This window comes from Anomaloglossus baeobatrachus, chromosome 6 (assembly GCF_048569485.1).
Source record: "Anomaloglossus baeobatrachus isolate aAnoBae1 chromosome 6, aAnoBae1.hap1, whole genome shotgun sequence".
NCBI classification, from domain to species: domain Eukaryota; kingdom Metazoa; phylum Chordata; class Amphibia; order Anura; family Aromobatidae; genus Anomaloglossus; species Anomaloglossus baeobatrachus.
In genome coordinates, this window is record NC_134358.1 from 467777742 (window position 1) to 467798628 (window position 20887).

Sequence of the window (20887 nt, forward strand, 5' to 3'; positions counted from 1 at the left end):
AACAGTGAGAGCCCTTTGCTGTGTTGTAACTGTTTGTGAACCATGGCTTTTGCAGGAAAATTAAAAACTAAGAAAATGTCAGGGAAAATCCTACTAGAAGAGCTAAACATTATATGGGGCTAATCAGAATCCCTGTAAATGATATCAGCTGTGTACTAATTACTATTTGACATGAGATTAAATGTGATTGGCTAATTCTGAACACAACCATGTCTAATTATAGGAGGGTGTTCACACTTATGCAACCACAGTATTTGAGTTTTGGTATTTTTAGCCCCCTAAAAAGGATTTCAGTTTTTCAAGGGATTTGTGCAAATTATTGGTCACATTAAAAATGAAAAACTTCTGAAATGATTCTTCTTAGTGGGATTTTTTTACATGACAAAAATCTGACATTTTAACAGGGGTGTGTAGACTTTTTAGATCCAAGGTAGATAGATAGACCTGTTATTACAGTTCCATGTTATGTTACGGTGTTTCCCATATATTTGTGGTGTTGGGCTATGTGCGCAGTAGGCGTTTTTGCGCGTTTTTCGTTTGCGTTTTTGGGCTCAAAACTGCATGACTTTGCTTCCCCAGCAAAGTCTATGACTTTTCATTTTTGCTGTTAGCACACAACCTTTTTTTTTAGCTGCGTTTGAGCTTTAAAAAAAAATTAAGAAAAAATAAAAAATATGGACATGTCAATTCTTTCCTGCGTTTTACACCCATAAAATGCATTGGAAAAAACACAGCAAAACACAGTGATCAAAAACGCAGCAAAACCCAGCCAAAAACGCACTGAAATGCGGTAAAAACACGTTTTTTCGGGTGCTTTGTTTTGCATTTTTGCAGCCAAAAACGCAGAGTCAAAAAAAAATGCTGTGTGCACACATCGCCTAATGGCTTTTTTTTTATATATATATATATATATTATATATATATATACTCGTTTTTAGTTTTTGTAGGGGCATCAATCCCCCACTGTATATATTTAAACAAAGCATAAAAAAATCTGATCTGTCTCCATGAAGAAACCTTCACTTTTTATAAGTATCTCATTTCATACGGTACAGATACAGAAGAATTATGGAGTAGGACAACTGGTGTATGGTGGTGATACATACTGTATATACACAATTTTCTCTAAACTGCTGTTGTGTCTGGTATGTCTGTTTCGTACCATTTAGTAATTTACAAATTCTAATGTCTGCAGAAATGTCAGGGTTTTATACAGAAGATAGAGACAATAGAAGCATTATTTATTTGGAGATATTCTGTCCACTGAGCGACTTAATGAGAACTATAAAAAAAAAAACAAAAGCCGTTGTTGATCTTTGGTCTTCGTGAAAAAACAGTGACGGGTATAAATTTCCTCTTAAATTATTTCAACTAATTTAGCATCTGTTCCCCTGGTGTTAATATTATCAGCTCGTCTGTAGTCTTCCTAGAGTAGACATACCGTACATAGTTTCCTATAGGTCATAGTTTTCCACTTGGTTTTGCTCAACAGCTGGTACCCGGACTCCTTCCTGCAACTGAGAAGTGGTTCATCGTCTGGCTGAGGCCTGCACCGTCTTCTCAGCAGCACACGTACAATCCCTCTACAGTAACACGATATTGGCCTACCAGTATAAGTATACAACACCCTGCTAAACTTGAGTTACAGCCTCTCCCAGGCATCATGTGGCAGCTGAATAGCATGAAGGAGTTGTTTGAGAAGAGGTAAGAAATAAGGAAGAATAATCATATATAAGCAGCGTACCACAAGGCACTATAGCAAAGGTGCTGGGCACTGCATGAAGCTGGAATTGTCACCCCCAGTATACTGGCCTTGGCATTCCACATGTTGGGTTTAAAGGGTTAGTCTGGTGGCACTCACTTCTGCTTTGGCGTGGGAGTAGCACCAATGACATCACAACCCTACCTGCCGAGACCTGTGCATGATCGGCAGGTATTGTGCAAGTGTCCTGTTCGTTAGAGTGTGTAATTGAGCCGTGTCAGACCATCCCTTTAACAGAACATCCATCCTCATCAAAAGACCTCCATCCCATATATCTACCAGGGTATACTGGTGTCAAATGGGAGGGTTCTTTGCTCAGAAATAGTGATGAGTGAATACTAAAAATATTCAGGTTTGGATTATTCATTCTGAATACCTAATATTATTCCAGTATTTGTCACAACTAACAAACCAAATGCAAGTCAATGGGGAACCAGAGCATTTTTCTGGAAAAATCTTCATGAAAAATTCTTGGATTACCTAGTGACTTGCTTTAGGTTCATTATTCGTGACGAATACTGGAATAGTACTAGGTAGGCCGTGCTTTTTTAAACTATACAAATTAGCCATGTGTGGAGCGGAGGCACAAGCCAGAGGCGTATCTAGGGGGGAGCTGACGGGCTGCCTGATACGGCGGGTGTGGAAGTCTGCCGGGGTGGGAGCCAGCTATTCCCTGAGCATGTCTGTCACTCTGACAGCCGCTCTCATAGGAAGTGCAGCGCGCGGCTCCCACTGCTCAATTGTCCTTGTATCTGTCAGACGCAAGGACAATTGAAGCGGTGATCCCTGGCGCTGACTTCCGGGTCAGCGCGACGGCTTTCATGTGAGCAGGTCAGCTGATCACACTGCTGACCCGGAAGCCAGCGCCGCAGCGTGGAGGCGGCAGAGAAACGCTACACTGTGGAGCTGAAGACCAGGAGGAGGAACATTATGGGGTGAGAGGGGAGTATTTATGAAACAGTATGGGGGGGAGGGAACTATCTGTGGACACACTATGGGGCGGGCAGAGGGTGGGGAGGGGGCAATATCTATATACACAGTATGGGGGCGGGGGGAGAGAGGGAACTGTGGACAGAGTATGGTGGGAAGAGAGGATGGGGAGGGGGGGGGGGGGGGGAGTATGTTTGGACACAGTATGGGGGGAGAGAGGATGAGGTTTCATGTATGGGGAGAGAGAGTTTGAGGGGTGATGCATGGGGAGAGAGAGTTTGAGGGGTGATGCATGGGGAGAGAGAGGATGACGGGTGATGCATGGGGAGAGAGAGGATGAGGGGTGATGCATGGGGACAGAGAGGATGAGGGGTGATGCATGGGGACAGAGAGGATGAGGGGTGATGCATGGGGACAGAGAGGATGAGGGGTGATGCATGGGGACAGAGAGGATGTGGAGCGATGCATGGGGACAGAGGATGTGGAGCGAACTGGAAAGAAATTTTGAGGACACAGAATAAATAGTGACATGGTATGAGGAGCAAGTGGGCAGGATGGGGAGTGAGGTGGACAAGTATATGGACACAGGAGGTAGTGAGGAGACAGTAAGGGATGAGAAGAATGTGAGGGACAAAGAATAAAGACTGGGTAGTGGAGGGGGTGGTATGGAGAGGGGGAAGAATGGGAGGACAGTGTGAGGTTATAGCAAGGAGGGAGAGTGTGATGAAGGCACAGTATAAAGACTGGGCAGTATAAGGGGACACAGTGTAAAAGACACTGTAAACAGTAGGCTCAGTATGGAAAGAGGGAATATGGAGAGCATGTACCATAGGAGGGACAGTGTGGGTCATATTTTGTGCAGAGAATACTGTGAGGGGCCATTATTTATTCTGGGGCACAGTGTAGGGCAGATATTTTTTAAGTAGAAGTATTATAATCATTCTTCTACTTTTAGGGGCATCATGTCGGCATGTGTTACAGAAGACCGGAGAAGATGGAAATCTGCTGAGACGAGATGTGACTGAAAAGTCATCATTGTGTCAGGACAAGATGAAGACAAGAAAGAAATGACTAGAGACAACATCATCTATAAAGGTACCTGAATGTAAATATTTATTTGTGATACTGACAATGTCTTATCATTAGGTCTTGGTCCCACTTGTGCATTGCTTCTGATGTGAGCGCAATGGGACCCCCACTGATCAGCTGATTATGGTGCAGGTGGCCGGAAATGCTTATTTCTGGATCTGCTCCGTCCTCTGATGGTGTCCGCGGCCGGGTACTGCACATCCGCCTCATTGATTTTAATAGGAGACTGCTGCCATTATCAGAAGAGTGAGCAGATCCAGAACTGAGCACTTCCAGCCACTTGCTACCACCGACAGATAGAGTAGGGAATTGGCGGGGGGTGCCGGACCCTGACCAATCAGACATTGGTGATATATCCTAAGGGGTACTTTGCATGTTGCGACATCGCTACTGCGATATCGTCGGGGTCAAATCGAAAGTGACGCACATCCGGCGCTGGTAACTACGTCGCAACGTGTAAAGCCTAGATACGCCGATAATCGATCGCAAAAGCGTCGAAAATCGGTGATCTATGTAGCGTCGGTCATTTTCATAATGTCGCACCAATAAGAGATACGATGTTGTTCCTCGTTCCAGTGGCAGCACACATCGCTGTGTGTGAAGCTGCAGGAGCGAGGAACATCTCCTTACCTGCCTCCACCGGCTATGCGGAAGGAAAGAGGTGGGCGGGATGTTTACGTCCCGCTCATCTCCGCCCCTCCGCTTCTATTGGCCGCCTGCCGTCGCTGTGACGCCGCACGACCCGCCCCCTTAGGAAGGAGGCGGGTCGCCGGCCAGAGCAACGTCGCAGAGCAGGTAAGTAGTGTGAAGCTGCCGTAGCAATAATGTTCGCTACGGCAACTATCACAAGATATCGCATGTGCGACGGGGGCGGGTACTATCATGCTCGGCATCGCAAGCATCGGCTAGCGATGTCGCAGCGTGCAAAGTACCCCTAAGGTAAGGTCATTAATGTTAAAGTAGAGGACAATCTGTCTAATAAAGTCTTGTGCCGTCTGACAAGCTAAGGGTTACAATGTTTTTATTTAAGTTGTTAGGAGCATTAAAGGGGTTGTCTAAATTTGTGATGAGTCTGCAGTCACTGCTTGTGTCACTCTGTGACTGCAGCCTTCTGAATTCTCACAGTGTGAACACTGCACGGTCAGGATTCTGTGGTGCCGGCGGTGAGGGTGGGAGGTTATGAAGCTGCAAGTATGCGATTTACATAGATGTGGTCATGTGCTGAACAGACATGCTCAATGACAATGAATTGTCTGAGGCTGGACACATCAAACCAGAATGTGGCCAGAAGTATACAAATCTCATACTTGTGCTCACATGATCGTCCACTCTCTCCACTGGCACGTACCGGCAAATATTTTTTTTTTTTACCAAAAAAAGCACTGGTACTAGGTACTCATTATGAAAAACCTGAACGTGAATATTTAGTATTCGCTCATCACTACTCAGAACCCTTTGCTATTAAGCAGGAGTGGCCTTCATGTCTTAGTCTATTACCCATGTAGTAACCATTGTAGAAGAAAAAAAAAGAAACAAAATGTCCAGCAGGAGATTTGCCTGGCAATAATAGCCACTTTTCCCGCCAGGTTCATGTAATCAGACTTGCCAGGTCAGCTTCAATGTAGAAAAGTGCTTGCAATTTTGAGACAACTTATTTAAATTACTATATAAAGACTGAAAATTTACAAGAAAAGAAAGCAGAAAATAGTAGGCAAGGTGACAATTTAAAAATGCTATATTCCCACTCATGAAATACCCTTTATAAAAGCAAAGACGTATAGCCCATGCTATAGCCGGCAAAGCAGGAACGTCCTGAGAGTTGTGATTACACAGAAGAACGTGACGTTGAGGCAAGTTTCCACCAGAGGTAGGCAGTCCAAAACAAAACTTGCAGGCGGCAGAGAATCAATGGAGAAGTCTCTTTAACACAAGCCACTATGGTCTATAGTGACAAGTCAACGTGTGATCCGTTACACAAAAGTTTTTATGTACTTAGAAACGTCATTACAAAAAGTTGCACCATGTCAATTCGAATTAAATCCATAAATAAAAAGCTTTCAAGATTACAAGGAAGAGAGCACAATGGTGAACGGTGGTGGCCTCTCAGGCATCTCCAACATGAAACCAGTCATAGGTAGAAAACCTGATTGTGAATTGCAGAAGAGTGATTCTGGAAACAACTTCTCTCTACCTGGAGATATAGTCACACAGGATACTGTCCATTCACCTCCCATCCAGTGCTGTGGAAAAGGTCATATCCCTGGACTCCAATATGACTGGTCATACAACTTCATCCGATTCTAGACCATGTTCTTCATACAAAGTGTTCAAAATATTTAGCTGCTTCTCCATAGCTGGCAGATAAATGTTAAGGTCCCTCATCATAGCATCAGTGAATGATTCGTCCTTCTCATCTCCTTCCTGAACAACCAGTGCAGCCACGAATCCCTCATACGTTGGAGCTGCTCTTAATGCCAGCTGTAAGAATTGAGAAAAACGTTACTGCTCAAGAATTAGAAGTTTATTCCCAATTTAATCTTAATTAAACAACTTTTGTGAATAAATTACCATTTTACTAATTTTCCTTTAAAAGGGTAATCTCAAGTTTGAAAATGATCCACTACCCAATCGATAGAGGATAACTTCTGGATCGCCGGGTGTCTGACCATTAGAAGAGCCCAGTGGGAATGGAACGATGGTTGATCATGCACACTGACGCTTCAATCATTCTTATGCGAGTGCTGAAGTCTAGCCAAGTGCAGCTCTCTACCATTACAAGAGGCAGCGCTAACAGCCTCGTTCTAGGGATCAGTGGGGGTCCAAGTGGTCGGAATTCCAGCAATTGGTATCCCGTACCCCCTATCCCATGTATTAAGGGATAATTTCCAAACTTGAGACAATCACTTTTAAGGGTTTTTGTATGGTCACAGTAATGTGCTTCAGCTGTTCATCCAAAGACACGCTGTAAGCCAAAAACAGAACTTCGACAGCCTGGCAAAGTGGCACCATAGGGTCATCGCTATGTTCATGGACTATACCATGCCTCACAGTTAAATAGGCTGCAAACCATGGTAAGTGTGCCCTCTTCAATGACACCCCAAATGGGAGTTTATGAAATAATTTATAAGTTAAGGGCCCTGATGAAGCACAACAGCATGAGCATCTTCTGTATTTTCTTCCTAAAGTGATAAACATAAATAAAAAAAACAAACATTGTGAAACACTGCCCTTAACCCCTTTCTGCTATGTGACATTCTAATAAAAACAGAAACAGTAGGTTGGTGCCATCATTTGTGAGTGCTGTTTGTATTGTATAGCCAACATCCAGCTATAACAGCCGGGATCAGAGCCATCTCCAATCCCATGCATGTCACCACTAGAAGCCATCAATACGGGCCACAGCATCGGAGTGGTTATGCAGAGGGAAAGGGGCCCCTCTGTCACCCTCTTGGTTCCCCTATCCCTCGACCACCGGGTGCTGATGTGTTTCCATGGTATCCAGGACCTAACAAAGTTACTGCCATGTACATCTACCTATTAGATCCTGAAGCAGACAGGTCCTACCAGGTTGCTTGTCAAGAGAGTACTGAAACAATAATATATTGAAATATGGAAGAGATAAGGGGGCCTTATACGCAACGACATCGCTAACAAGATGTCGTTGGGGGTCACAGAATTCGTGACGCACATCTGGCCTTGTTAGCGACGTCGTTGTGTGTGAAACGTATGAACGACCACTAACTATCAAAATTACTCACCTAATCGTTGATACGTCATTCTAATCCCAAATATCGGTGATGTTGCAGGACACAGGTTGTTTGTCATTCCTGAGGCAGCACACATCGCTACGTGTGAAACCCCAGGAACGAAGAGCAGCACCTTACCTGCGTCCTCCGGCAACAAGGTGGGCGTCACTTTCTTTCGGCTACTCTCCAACCCTCCGCTTCTATTGGACGGCTGCTGTGTAACGTCGCTGTGACGCCGCACAAACCGCCCCCTTAGAAAGGAGGCAGTTTGCCTGCCACAGCGACGTTGCAAGGCAGGTAAGTACGTGTGACGGGTCCTAGCGATGTTGTGCGCCACAGGCAGCAATTTGCCCATGACGCACAACCGACGGGGGCGGGTGCTTTCACCAGCGACATTGCTAGCGATGTCGCTGCGTGTAAAGCAGCCTTTACAGAGTATTACATGATCAGTGAGAGGAATGTCTTGGCCATCCTAAAATTACTCTGCAATCACATTTTTTAGAGTGTCATGGCAGAGAAAGCAGCTGCAGGAGTAGGACTTCAGATGTCAGACACAGCCAGACTCCCCATAAACAAGTCAGAGATGGTGTAATACTATCTCTGTCTTGCTGACTGTGGTATACAAGAGCTGAACAAATACTGTGTATACAGTACAAGCAGTGGTAATCCCGCTTCTTCCAGACCCAGAAAACATATGATTGCTGGGTGCTGAAAAGGAGCAGGCACTTCTGGGTCGCAGCAGACACAGATCAGCTTTGCTGTTCAAGCATGAGGCTGGATTTGCCCTGTAAGTGGGTATAAAATGCCAACCCAAGCAACAGGGAAAATCAGCAATATAAAAATATACCTACTGTTCAAATGTCCCCCACCAAAAATGTCTTTTATGACCTTATGTGGGGGCGCAATAAAAAAAAAAAAAAAAAAAAAAAAAAAAGAAGAAACATCCCCTCCCCACCCCCAGAAAAATACTTCAGTGCCAGTCCACAGTTTCTAGCCTCTCACATTTTCAAGAGGGGAAATAAAAAAAAATATATATATAGTTTACAACCAACAGCTACAAATTTCTATGGAATTAATTGAGAGGGCAAATAACAAAAGACAAAATTTAGGCTCCTATATGTCTCAAAAAGAGAAAAGGTTATAGAGCATGCACAGGGAAAATATAAAAAAAAAAAAAATATAAAAAAAAAAATAAAATAATAATGACTACTCATGAAGGAGGATAAATTGCCCCATTTAGAACTTAACATTCTGTATATTATAATTTTTAATCTCCTAAAGACACTGGCTAATTTAGTACTTATGTAGTTAGCATTTTTTAAGGAATGAGGTTTTGGGAAAAGACCTTAAACAAAAAAAAAAAAGTAAAAAAACAAAAACTACCAAACAATTCTATGCTGCCATCTATAGGCCAAAAACAGAATATCAATCTCTTGGACAAGGCGGTGTTCAAAAACTTGTTCATGATAAAACTTAGATTACAACAAATAAGTAGCATACATACTATACTGGTATATACTAATAATACACTGTACAGATAACACACTTACCGCAAATACACCTCTAACCACCCAGCCATGATACTGACGTAGTGTTTTACCATATGCATTACCTGAAAAAAGCAGATACACAGTGACACAATATTACTGTTTGACCAGATGGAGGATTGGACGTGGAAAATTCTGTTTGTTAAAACTTCAAAAGACAGGAAAGTAAAAGGACGCCGAGTGTAAATAATTGTGGAGGTGAATGGTGACGTGTAGGAATCTCACCTAACAAGATTTTACTAACATCACAGATGTTCGTGTGTTTGGACTTGTTCCTCAATTTGTGTGTACAGCCCTTACAATAAGGTTCGGTCTAATCATCATGAGAGAGACCAAACTAAAGCATAATAGCTCCGGTTGTGCGCATGGAAAACATTCCTTCATACATCAGGATCAGTGTCTCTCCTGATGAAGACCGCTGCCACTAAATCGTCAGATACCGTGACATCTTGATTATTAATTCCATTTGCAATATACTTTTTAATCTCCTAGCCACAGGATAGACTGACTGCAAGGACTCAAACTGATCCTCAGCACAGGGCATGTACATCCCTATCAGTCTAGGTTCACACAAGCATAATTTAAGTCCAAGTGCTGTGTAAGAGAAAACACAAAAGCACACGGACCAATATTATTCACAAAGCTGAGTGCTTAAAAAAATAAATACAGTAAAAAGCAGTACGCCCTAGTTTCTTCCATGACAGATGAGACTCGCCAATTCAAGTGGACGAATTTGCAAAAACCGCCTCGCCCCAAAAAAAAAAAAAGCAGAAAACAGATGGAACCACCATATGACATCAGTTTTTGTTCTGAATACATTTCTATTCTTTAATGTATGAATGTATGTCTTCAATCTTGTAAACTTTTAATAAGTGCTGTAAAAATATAGGATTGTATATCGACTGCACATAGATGACGTGAGGAAAGTCAGAATTTTCAGAATGAGAGGTTGATTATTATATATATATATATATATATATATATATATATATGATAGTGTGAACTCTTAGCCTAAGGCCTCCTTCACACATCAGTGCAAAACACAAACGTTTGCAGCGGTTGATGGTGTAGGTGCGTATGTGTGTGCATGTTCCGTGTGCTGTTCCTTTGCTATCCGTGTGACATCAGGGTAACACACAAACAGCATGAACTGGTATACTTACCTGTATCTAGTGCTGCTGTCTGTGGCACTGCTGTTACTAGCAGTTCTGCGCTGAGTGCAGTGAATATGAAATGGACATAATGAGCGGGCCCGGAAGCAACAGCAGAGGCAGAGACAGGTAAGTATAAAAATTCTTTATTTTTATGTCACCTATGTTTTCTTCCGTGTGTGTCACACTGTTCCCATCACTGTACAGTTTGTGTGACACCTGTACTGCTGGCAGAAAATGGACATTTCACCATATGCTCCACACGGACACACGATCCATATCAAAACATAGACGTGTGTGCAGACCCATTGATTTTAACAGGTCTACACATGTCCGTGTCTCTGGTACGTGTGAAAATAGACATCACAGGTACCGGAGACACGAACGTGTGAAGGAGGCTTTAGAATGGGCTGAAAAAACTGTGACAGCCCCATAAGTGATGCAAGTAGCGGCAGTCAAGTATGCATGCTGCTGTTCCATTCTAACGAGGATAAAACTGCCCCATTTTTTCCACTTAAGGGGGGGGGGGGAGCGGGTGTAGTTCTCACTATGAGTAGATGATTACTTCTTGCAACTGGAATACTGTCTTATGTGTCTCTGCTTAAATTGTACACTGGAAAAACAAAGACTATGACTTACAAAAGCTCCTGGGATATGTACCAAATTTGTCTACCGTATATGCTAAAAGTAGGGCAAAAAAAAGCTATATGAATGGGGTCTAAGAATGAGACAGCCAAAGCTCCGGCCTAATACGTCTTCAAGATCTAACAGCTAAAAAGTCTCAGGAATTGGGTCTGTAACTTAAAAATCTATAGTGAAGCAATAAGGCAGATATTTTTTCTCCATTATTACAGATTATATTATATATATATATATATATATATATATATATATATATATATATATATATATATATATATATATATATATAATTATATATATATATACATACATACATACATACATACATACATACATACATACATACATACATACATACATACATACATACATACATACATACATACATATATATATATATATATATATACATACATATACACACACACATATATATATATATATATTATTTCTAATTATTCTTCATTAAAAGTCTGTTGAAATGAAGAAAGGAAAAGAATATCTATGGTATACCCCATCCTTATTATACGCTATAAATCTATAACAGAAGGGGGACATCACTTATCAGACATTTATGATATGCCTTAGGCATATGCCATAAGTGTCCTCCACAGAATACCCTATCAGCACAAGTCACAGGCGAGGGAAGGCTAAAACCTCATACATCACACACTTTAAAGGTTTGGCACTTACTTAATGCAGTCTGGATGTTATTTTCACCATTTTTCACTTCAGTAAGAAACTGAAACAGGAACTTCAAACCTCTGCAAGAAGAAAATAAAGGTAGGATTTTCTGATGTATTTCTGCTTACTCTGCGATTGTTGTAAACATTAAAATGGTGATCATTGCCTTTTATTCTCATTGAGAATGATAATAACCAGACAACAGTGTAAAATACATAAGACAAGAGGCTAGCACTTATTGTAATTTACCTCCTATGACCAAACTCATTTTTACAAGGTGTGCATGAAACATTTGCCAAAGAACAAAAGGTGTGTGGACTTTTACATGGCGCTACTGTAGCATCTGCCTCTACTGCAGGAGCCAGCGTGTACAGGATCAACTCAACTTAGTCATATACACAATATATACAATAGTCACGTGTGCAGTCTGGCCCTCATATTCCCCCAGCTTCTCATACAGCATGGTTTAGTTCAACAGCTGCTGATGGGCTAGAGCCAGCGTTATTTAGAAGTGTAGACACCGCATACTCTAGTGCTACAATGTGCAGGCCTCTATAGTAGCATTGCGTCCACTTTACTTCTGTGCATCATCTCAGAAGGTATAAAAGCTAGAATATCCAATTCTACAGTCACCGGTATCAGCGGCACTTATTTTTTATCACCTTTTCAGCCACAGAAGAGCTTCAGTTGCAGAGTTGCGCACTTGTGCCAGGTTATTGTTAATTTCATGGAGAACAATCTTCTGAAGTGTTGTCAATTCTTCCTTATTGGTTATGTATTTCTGATTTATTTTCTGAGAAATTAAAATAAAAAACTGATCAGACCTGATGAACGATCACATAGGTCAATACACTCTGGTATGTAATGTCAGAGTGAAAAAGAAAGGATCGCATTCATTTTTCAGTTTACACAAATAGTGTAAAAATAAAGTATTTTGTTTTGCATTCGCCAGTTTTGAAAAAGTGGTATGAAACGTAAATGTGATGACCGGCACTGTCCCTCGACACACTGTCCTGAGTCTACAAAATACTGACCACGACAGATCCAAGTACCCTCCCTCACTTCTGCAATGCATGGGAGACAGAGCTCCAGGCAGAGTTCCCTAGGGAGCAATGGGATCGTTGTTTCCACCTAACCCACAAGTCGGCAGTGGCTACGAGGTCCCAAGAGACCTGTTACAAAATCATCTCCCGATGGTATCTGGTCCCAGGGCTGCTCCATAAATGGTGCCCGGACAAACCTGACGTCTGTTGGCAATGTGGAGCCCCTGGGGGTAGCATGTTGCATATTTGGTAGCAGTGCCCGAGCTTGGCGACTTTCTGGAGAGGGGTCCTGGAAATTATTCTTGAGGTCACAGGAGTTAAAGTTCCCAGACGACCAGAGGTGGCCCTGCTCTATATGTTTCACATGCCATGAAAGGCCTATAAGAAGTTGCCTCTCGGGTATCTTTTTCAGGCCGCCAAGGCGGTCATCCTGTGCTACTGGACCTCTGCTGAGCCTCTGTCCTTGGAGGAGTGGGTGGAGGAAATAGGTATGACCTATTGCATGGAACGAGTCAAGGCTCAGTCATGCGGGGAGGCTGTTGCCACTGCCAGAGACATTTGTGTCTTGGACCTCAGTCACTCTTATTTGTGTCGGGACCTAAGTCACTCACATTTGTGTCGGGACCTAAGTCACTCACATTTGTGTAGGGACCTAAGTCACTCACTATGCGGTAAACCCCTGCCTGGGTACCCCTCTGGAGGAGAAACATCCTGTCAGTCCTTTTATTAATCGCTCTGAACTGCTGGTTTTGCTGTGGTCTCCAAGGTCTCTTTCCCACCCCTCCTTACCCTGATTTAACTATCCCATTCTAGCTCTTTCCTACCTATACCTTCTTCTCCATTTTTGCTCTTCTCTTGGTTGCTCAGATATACCTCTACCTGTCGGATTATACCTTCATATATGACTGTTTACAAAACGTTTTTTTTTTTTTAATAGAGACCACAGAAATACCCAAAAGTGACATTTTAAAAACTGCACCCCTCAAAATGCTCAAACCATTAACCCTTCCACTGCTTCACAGGAATTAAATATGGAAGGAAAAAAATGGAAATTTTACTTTTTCAAACAAAAATAATTGCTTTAGCCCCATTTTTTTTTTCATTTTCACAAGGATAACAGAGGAAAATGCAGCATACAATTAATTGTGCAATTTCTCCTGAGTACATTGACACCCCATATGTAGTGGCAAACTACTGTTTGGGCACACAGTAGGGCTCGGAAGGGAAGGAGCACCATTTGAATGTTGAAGCGCCATTTTGGCTAAAAAGATTGGAATGTTGCATTTAAAGATCCCCTGACATGCCAAAAAAAGCAGTAACCCCCCCACAAGTGAACTCATTCTAGAAGTTCATGGAATTCATCTAGGGGTGTAGTCAGCAATTAGAACCCTTAGCTGATTCACAGAATTATATAACATTAGGCTGCAAAAATAAAAAAATACCAATATTCCCCAAAATATGTTTCTTTGACCCCAAAGATGGAAACCGCTGGACAATAGTTTAAAGTGACTCCATCTGCATCATTACAGTGCATTTACCATTGGGAATTATGTCTGAATCCCGTTTTTGTTTTTTTTTCCCACAGAGATTTACACGTAATCACAGGTCTAAGCGCTAAACGAAGAGAGCAAGATAAAATGTGAGCTGAGCCTGACTGCAATCTTTGGGATGCAGAATGAACAATTCAACAGTAGTTGAAGAATTGGCTTTATTTATTACACTACCAGACTGTATGAAGCCCCCAGCCACGTCACAGTGAACCTCTGAGTGGGTCCCTATCTATTTGAAGCCTTAAAAAGGTACAGCGCCATGCTCCAGCAACTTCTGCGGTGACAGTGTACCAGCAGGGCAGGTGATCTGGTGCCTTACAACAACCATGCTACAAGGATGACTCCAGGCCATACCACACAAAGAAACAAAATCACTGCAACAATGACCGCCACAACAAAAACACCATGTGAAAGCTTTTATTCTTCAGGTCACTACAATCACAGCGATACCACATTTATAACGTTTTTTGCATCACCGAATATTGAAGGATCTAATCTTGTTTTCTTTTTGGTCGAGTCATATGGGGGCTTCTCTTTTGCATGACGAGTTGGAGTTCTTATTGATACTATTTTAACACTAGAACTACTGAGGTAGTCATTTTGACTACTTCGCACTATGTAGTTCTATTAGGTGTCACGAGTCCAGTAGTTCTAGTGTTAAGGCACATAATATTTTTTTCATTGAAATATTTTACATTTACCGTATTTTTCGCTTTATAAGACGCACTTTTCCTCCCAAAAATTTGGGAGGAAAGAAGGGAATTTTGTTACTTACCGTAAATTCCTTTTCTTCTAGCTCCTATTGGGAGACCCAGACGATTGATTGGGTGTATAGTACTGCCTCCGGAGGCCACACAAAGCATTACACTAAAAAGTGTAAGGCCCCTCCCCTTCTGGCTATACACCCCCAGTGGGATCACTGGCTCACCAGTTTTAGTGCAAAAGCAAGAAGGAGGAAAGCCAATAAGTGGTTTAAACAAATTCACTCCGAAGTAACATCGGAGAACTGAAAACCATTCAACATGAACAACATGTGTACCCGAAAAACAACCAAAAATCCCGAAGGACAACAGGGCGGGTGCTGGGTCTCCCAATAGGAGCTAGAAGAAAAGGAATTTACGGTAAGTAACAAAATTCCCTTCTTCTTCGGCGCTCCATTGGGAGACCCAGACGATTGGGACGTCCAAAAGCTGTCCCTGGGTGGGTAAAGAAATACCTCATGTTAGAGCTGTAAAACAGCCCTTCCCTACAAGGAGGCAACCGCCGCCTGCAGGACTCTTCTACCTAAGCTGGCATCCGCCTAAGCGTAGGTATGCACCTGACAATGCTTGGTGAAAGTGTGCAGACTCGACCAGGTAGCTGCCTGGCACACCTGCTGAGCCGTAGCCTGGTGCCGTAATGCCTAGGGCGCACCCACGGCTCTGGTAAAATGGGCTTTCAGCCCTGATGGAACCGGAAGCCCAGCAGAACAGTAGGCTTCAAGAATTGGTTCCTTGATCCATCGAGCCAGGGTGGATTTGGAAGCCTGCGACTCTTTACGCTGATTAGCGACAAGCACAGAGAGTGCATCCGAGCGGCGCAGAGGCGCCGTGCGGGAAATGTAGATTCTGAGCGCTCTCACCAGATCCAACAAATGCAAATCCATGTCATATCGATGAAATGGATGAGACAAAAGGAAGGTAAGGAGATATCCTGATTGAGATGAAAGGGGGATACCACCTTAGGGAGAACTCCGGAATCGGGCGCAGCACTACCTTGCCTTGGTGAAACACCAGGAAGGAAGCTTTTGGATGACAGCGCTGCTAGCTCGGACACTCTCCTAAGAGACGTGACCGCTACCAGAAAGGCCTCTTTCTGGGAAAGTCGAGAGAGTGAAACATCTCTCAGAGGCTCGAAGGGCGGCTTCTGGAGAGCAATTAGTACCCTGTTCAGATCCCATGCGTCCAACGGCCGTTTGTACAGAGGGACAATGTGACAAACCTCCTGCAGGAACGTGTGTACCTGAGGAAGTGGTGCTAGGCGCTTCTGAAGAATACAGATAGCGCTGAGACTTGTCCTTTGAGGGAGCCGAGTGACAACCTTTTTCCAAACCAGATTGCAGGAAGGAAGGAAAAGTAGGGAATGCAAATGGGCAGGGAGACACTCCCTGAGCAGAGCATTAAGAGAAGAATATCCTCCACATCCTGTGGTAGATCTTGGCAGACGTCGGTTTTCTAGTCTGTCTCATGGTGGCAATGACGTCCTGAGATAATCCTGAAGACGCTAGGATTCAGGACTCAAAGGCCATACCGTCAGGTTCAGGGCCGTAGAATTCAGATGGAAAAAACGGCCCTTGGGACAGTAAGTCTGGCCGGGCTGGTAGTGCCCACGGTTGGCAGACCGTGAGATGCCACAGATACGGGGACTACGACCTCCTCGGCCAGTCTGTGGCGATGAGGATGTCGCGGCGGCAAACGGACCTGATGTTGCGTAGCCCTCTGGGCAGCAGTGTCAGAGGGGGAAACACATAGGTAGCTGGAACTGCGACCAAACCTGAACTAAGGCATCTGCCGCCAGAGCTCTTTGATCGTGATACCGCGCCATGAAAATCGGAACCTTGTTGTGGTGCCGAGACGCTATTAGGTCGACGTTCAGCATCCCCCAGCGTTGACAGATTTCCTGAAAACCGTCCGGGTGAAGATACCCTTCCCCTGCGTCCATACCCTGGCAACTGAGGAAGTCTGCTTCCCAGTTTTCTGCGCCCGGGATGTGAACTGCGGATATGGTGGATGCTCTGTCTTCCACCCCCATCAGACTTCGCCGGACTTCCTGGGAGGCTTGCCGACTGCGTGTTCCGCCTTGGTGGTAGATGTATGCCACCGCTGTGGAGTTGTCCGACTGAATTCGGATGTGTGTGCTTTCCAGCCACGGCTGGAAGGCTTGCAGGGCAAGATACACTGCCCAGATTTCCAGCACATTGATTTGAAGGATGGACTCCTCTGAAGAGAGTCCATGACCGTCTGAGAAGGGGGACGTTCCTTCTAGGGACGTCGACTTCCCATCCCATTGGCAAAGAATGCCACATTGGAGTGGACGCAGATGAAACTGCGCGAAAGTGACTGCCTCTGCATGAGTCGTGTTAAGGGGTGTGACTGGCCATGAAGGAGAGACTGCACCCCCGTCTGTAGTGAACGTGTCCAGCGGAAGCTTCACTATCGCTGAGGGAGCGTGACACTCCATGCCCAGATATGTCAGCGATTGGGTCGGTGTCAGATTTAACCTTGAGAAGATGATGATCCACCCGAAAACTCTGGAGAGTCTCCAGCGCTACGCTCAGGCTGTGTTGGCATGCCTCTTGAGAGGGTGCCTTGACCAGTCGACCGTCCAAGGAAGGATCACCGAGTGACCCTGAGAGTGCAGGACTGCTCCCACTGCTGCCCTGAACTTGGTGAAAACCCGTAGGGCTGTCGCCAGACCGAAGGGCAGGGTTACGAACTGAAGATGCTCGTCTTCAATAACGAAACGTAGCAAACGTTGGTGCTCTGGAGCAATCGGCACGTGGAGATAAGCATCCTGATGTCTATTGACGCTAGGAAATCTCCTTGAGACATTGAGGCAATGACGGAGCGGAGGGATGCCATCCGGAACCGCCTGGCCTTCACGTGCTTGTTGAGCAGTTTTAGGTCCCCCACAATCAGATTGGAGGAAAAACCGTGTCTTGTTCCTGAAGAGGAACAGGAATTACCACTCCTTCTGCCTGCAGAAGAGCATCGGCTCGGTGGGTAGGTGGGGAAGTTCTGAAGAATCGAGCCGGAGGCCGAGAACAGAACTCTATCCTGTACACGTGAGACATAATGTCTCTCACCCACCGGTCTGTGACCAGTGGCAGCTAAATGTCGCCAAGGCGAGAGAGTCTGCCACCAACCGCGGATGCGGAGAGAGAGAGCTTAAAGTCATGAGGAGACCGCCTTGGAAGCGGTTCCTCTGGCTGCCTTCCTTGGGCGTGATTGAGCCCGCCTGGAATCTGAGCCCCTCTGAGCCTTTTGAGCCCTTTTGGACTAGGACAATTTGGACCTGCCCGAGCCTGGGAAGGACCGAAACCTCGACTGTCTCTCTCGGACAGCATTAATAGGGTAAGTCGCCATGCAGACATTGCGAGGATAAGGACGCTACCTGCGGCACAGATGTACCTGTGCTCAAGACCAGCTGCGCAAGACCAGCTGACATAGCTTAGAGTGCCCATACGGCTGCGAATGCCGGAGCAACCGACACGCCGATAGCTTCATAGACAGATTTCAACCAGAGGTCCATCTGTCTGTCAATGGCATCTATAAGTGAAGTCCCATCTCCACTGCAACTATGGATCTAGCCGCAAGCCTGGAGATTGGGGGATCCACCTTTTGACCCTGGGTCCAGCGCCTGACCACGTCAGGGGGAAAGGGATAACATGTATCCTTAATACATTTGGAGAAACGCTTATCTGGTAAGCGTGGTGATTCTGCACTGCTTCTCTGAAGTCAGCGTGGCCAGAAAAGTACTCAATGTACGCTTGAGATACTGAAATGGGATTTCTCCTGCTGGGAAGCTGACTCCTCCACTGAAGGAGCTGGGGGAGAGATATCCAACATGCCATTGCTGGACGCTATAAGATCAGTCACCATGGCGTCACCATCCGGTGTATCCGGATTGAGAGCGGTGTCAGGATCAAAGTCCTGATCAGCTACGTCTGCCTCATCATACAGAGAGTCCCTGACTAGTGATGAGGCCGAGTGCCGCTCCCAGCGAGCTCGCTTAGGCTGTCTGGGACTGTCGTCCGTGTCAGAGCCTTCACCCTGGAATGCCTGGGACCCCCCCGGAGCACTGATTTTGTTCCAAATGAGGGTGGCCAGGGAGCAATGATCAAGATTGCCCATGGCCTGTCTGGACTGCAAGTCACTATCCCATGACAATCTATCAGCCGAAACTGCAACACCGTCCCTGTCCATGGACAGGGTTCACAGGTGGTTCCGGGGAGCATTGCACACAACGGGGGTCAGTGGAACCTGCCGGTGGAACAGTATCACATGCCGTAAAAGCAGCATAGAAAGCCTGTGTTGCTTTTTTGCTGCTGTAGTCTAGCCATCTAGGAGCATATAGCCGAGAATAGCGACCGCACAGTGCAATGTATAGCATACAAGCATAAAGTACAAATGAGCACTTCAGCACATGGAATATGAGCAGCTTAGAAAGCCTGTGCCTTAGCACCTTTGCTTTTTTGCTGCTGTAGTCTAGCCATCTAGGAGCATATAGCCAAGAATAGCGACCGTACAGTGCAATGTATAGCATACAAGCATAAAGTACAAATGAGCACTTCAGCACATGCAATATGAGCAGCTTAGAAAGCCTGTGCCTTAGCACCTTTGCTTTTTTGCTGCTGTAGTCTAGCCATCTAGGAGCATATAGCCAAGAATAGCGACCGTACAGTGCAATGTATAGCATACAAGCATAAAGTACAAATGAGCACTTCAGCACATGCAATATGAGCAGCTTAGAAAGCCTGTGCCTTGGCACCCTTGCTTTTTTGCTGCTGTAGACTAGCCATCTAGGAGAATATCGCCAAGAATAGCGACCGTACAGTGCAATGTATAGCATACAAGCATAAGTACAAATGAACACTTCAGCACCTGCAATACAAGCAGCCTAGAAAAACTGTGCCTTATCACCTTTGCTTTTTTGCTGCTGTAGTCTAGCCATTCTAGGAGAATATAGCCAAGAATAGCGACCGTACAGTGCAATGTATAGCATACAAGCATAAGTACAAATGAACACTTCAGCACATGCAATACAAGCAGCATAGAAAGCCTGTGCTTTAGCACCCTTGCTTTTTTGCTGCTGTTGTCTCGCCATCTAAGAGGGCATATAGCCAAAAATAGCGACCTACAGTGCAGTGTAAGCATAAAATACAAATGGACACAACGGTATTTAGTGGGGTCAGCACTTCAGGTGCTGCTTACCGCCCGCCTATAGGCGGGTGTGTGGTCGCCAGAGTCCTGTGACTGGCTGCCAGCTCATACTGCAGGAATGGCTGCCGGCGTCCTTCTCCAGCTCGTGTGACGAGGGGCGGGCCGTGGGCGTGCCCCAGGCAAGAGCGGGAAACCGGCGTCCCACTGTGTCCAGTGAAGGGGGCTGGAGAATGCAAAGCAGACTCCAGCCCTCGGCGCTGACTTTCTGTACAGCGTCCCGCCTCTCCCCTGACTGGCAGGGCTGGGGGCGGGAACGAAACGAAAACTAGGCCGCAAAGCCGGGGACTCGAGTAATAAGCGCGGCCGTCCTATGTGCACGGCCAGCGCGGAGTCCCCGGCGCACCACAAGTCCCAGCCGCGCCACAGTGTAAAAACACCTAGCAGCGGCCCGGCGCGGCAGTTCCCAATACATAAATTCACACAGCAAAGCTGCCGTGAATAATAGCACGAGCGCTCCGCGCTGTCGTCCCCGGCGCACTAGCACTCCCAGCAATGCTGGTGTGTGTGTGCGCGATGTGTACGGGGACACAGAGTACCTTAATGTAGCAGGGCCCTGTCCCTGACGATACTCAGCTCCATATCCAGCAGGTTCTCTGGGTCTGTGGATGGAGCCCGGTCTCAGTGCCTGGAGACCTGTAAGATCCCACTTCACCCAGAGCCCTGAGGGGGGATGGGGAAGGAAAACAGCATGTGGGCTCCAGCCTCCGTACCCGCAATGGGTACCTCAACCTTAACAAACACCCGACAAAAGTGGGGTGGAGA

General features: G+C 45.3%; 1 protein-coding gene across 1 annotated transcript in view; it reads right to left on the bottom strand.

Annotated features, from left to right (window-relative positions):
- Positions 1-879: 879 nt before the first annotated feature.
- Positions 880-20887, bottom strand: part of PLEKHA8 (pleckstrin homology domain containing A8) — a 101748-nt gene continuing 81740 nt past the window's right edge. Inside the window, exons 11-14 of the mRNA XM_075315314.1 lie at positions 12214-12344; positions 11561-11631; positions 9078-9139; positions 880-6259 (exon numbers count right to left, since the gene is read on the bottom strand). Coding sequence (XP_075171429.1) covers positions 6062-6259; positions 9078-9139; positions 11561-11631; positions 12214-12344 — 462 coding nt within the window. The 3' untranslated portion in view covers positions 880-6061. The remainder of the gene's footprint in view (positions 6260-9077; positions 9140-11560; positions 11632-12213; positions 12345-20887) is intronic.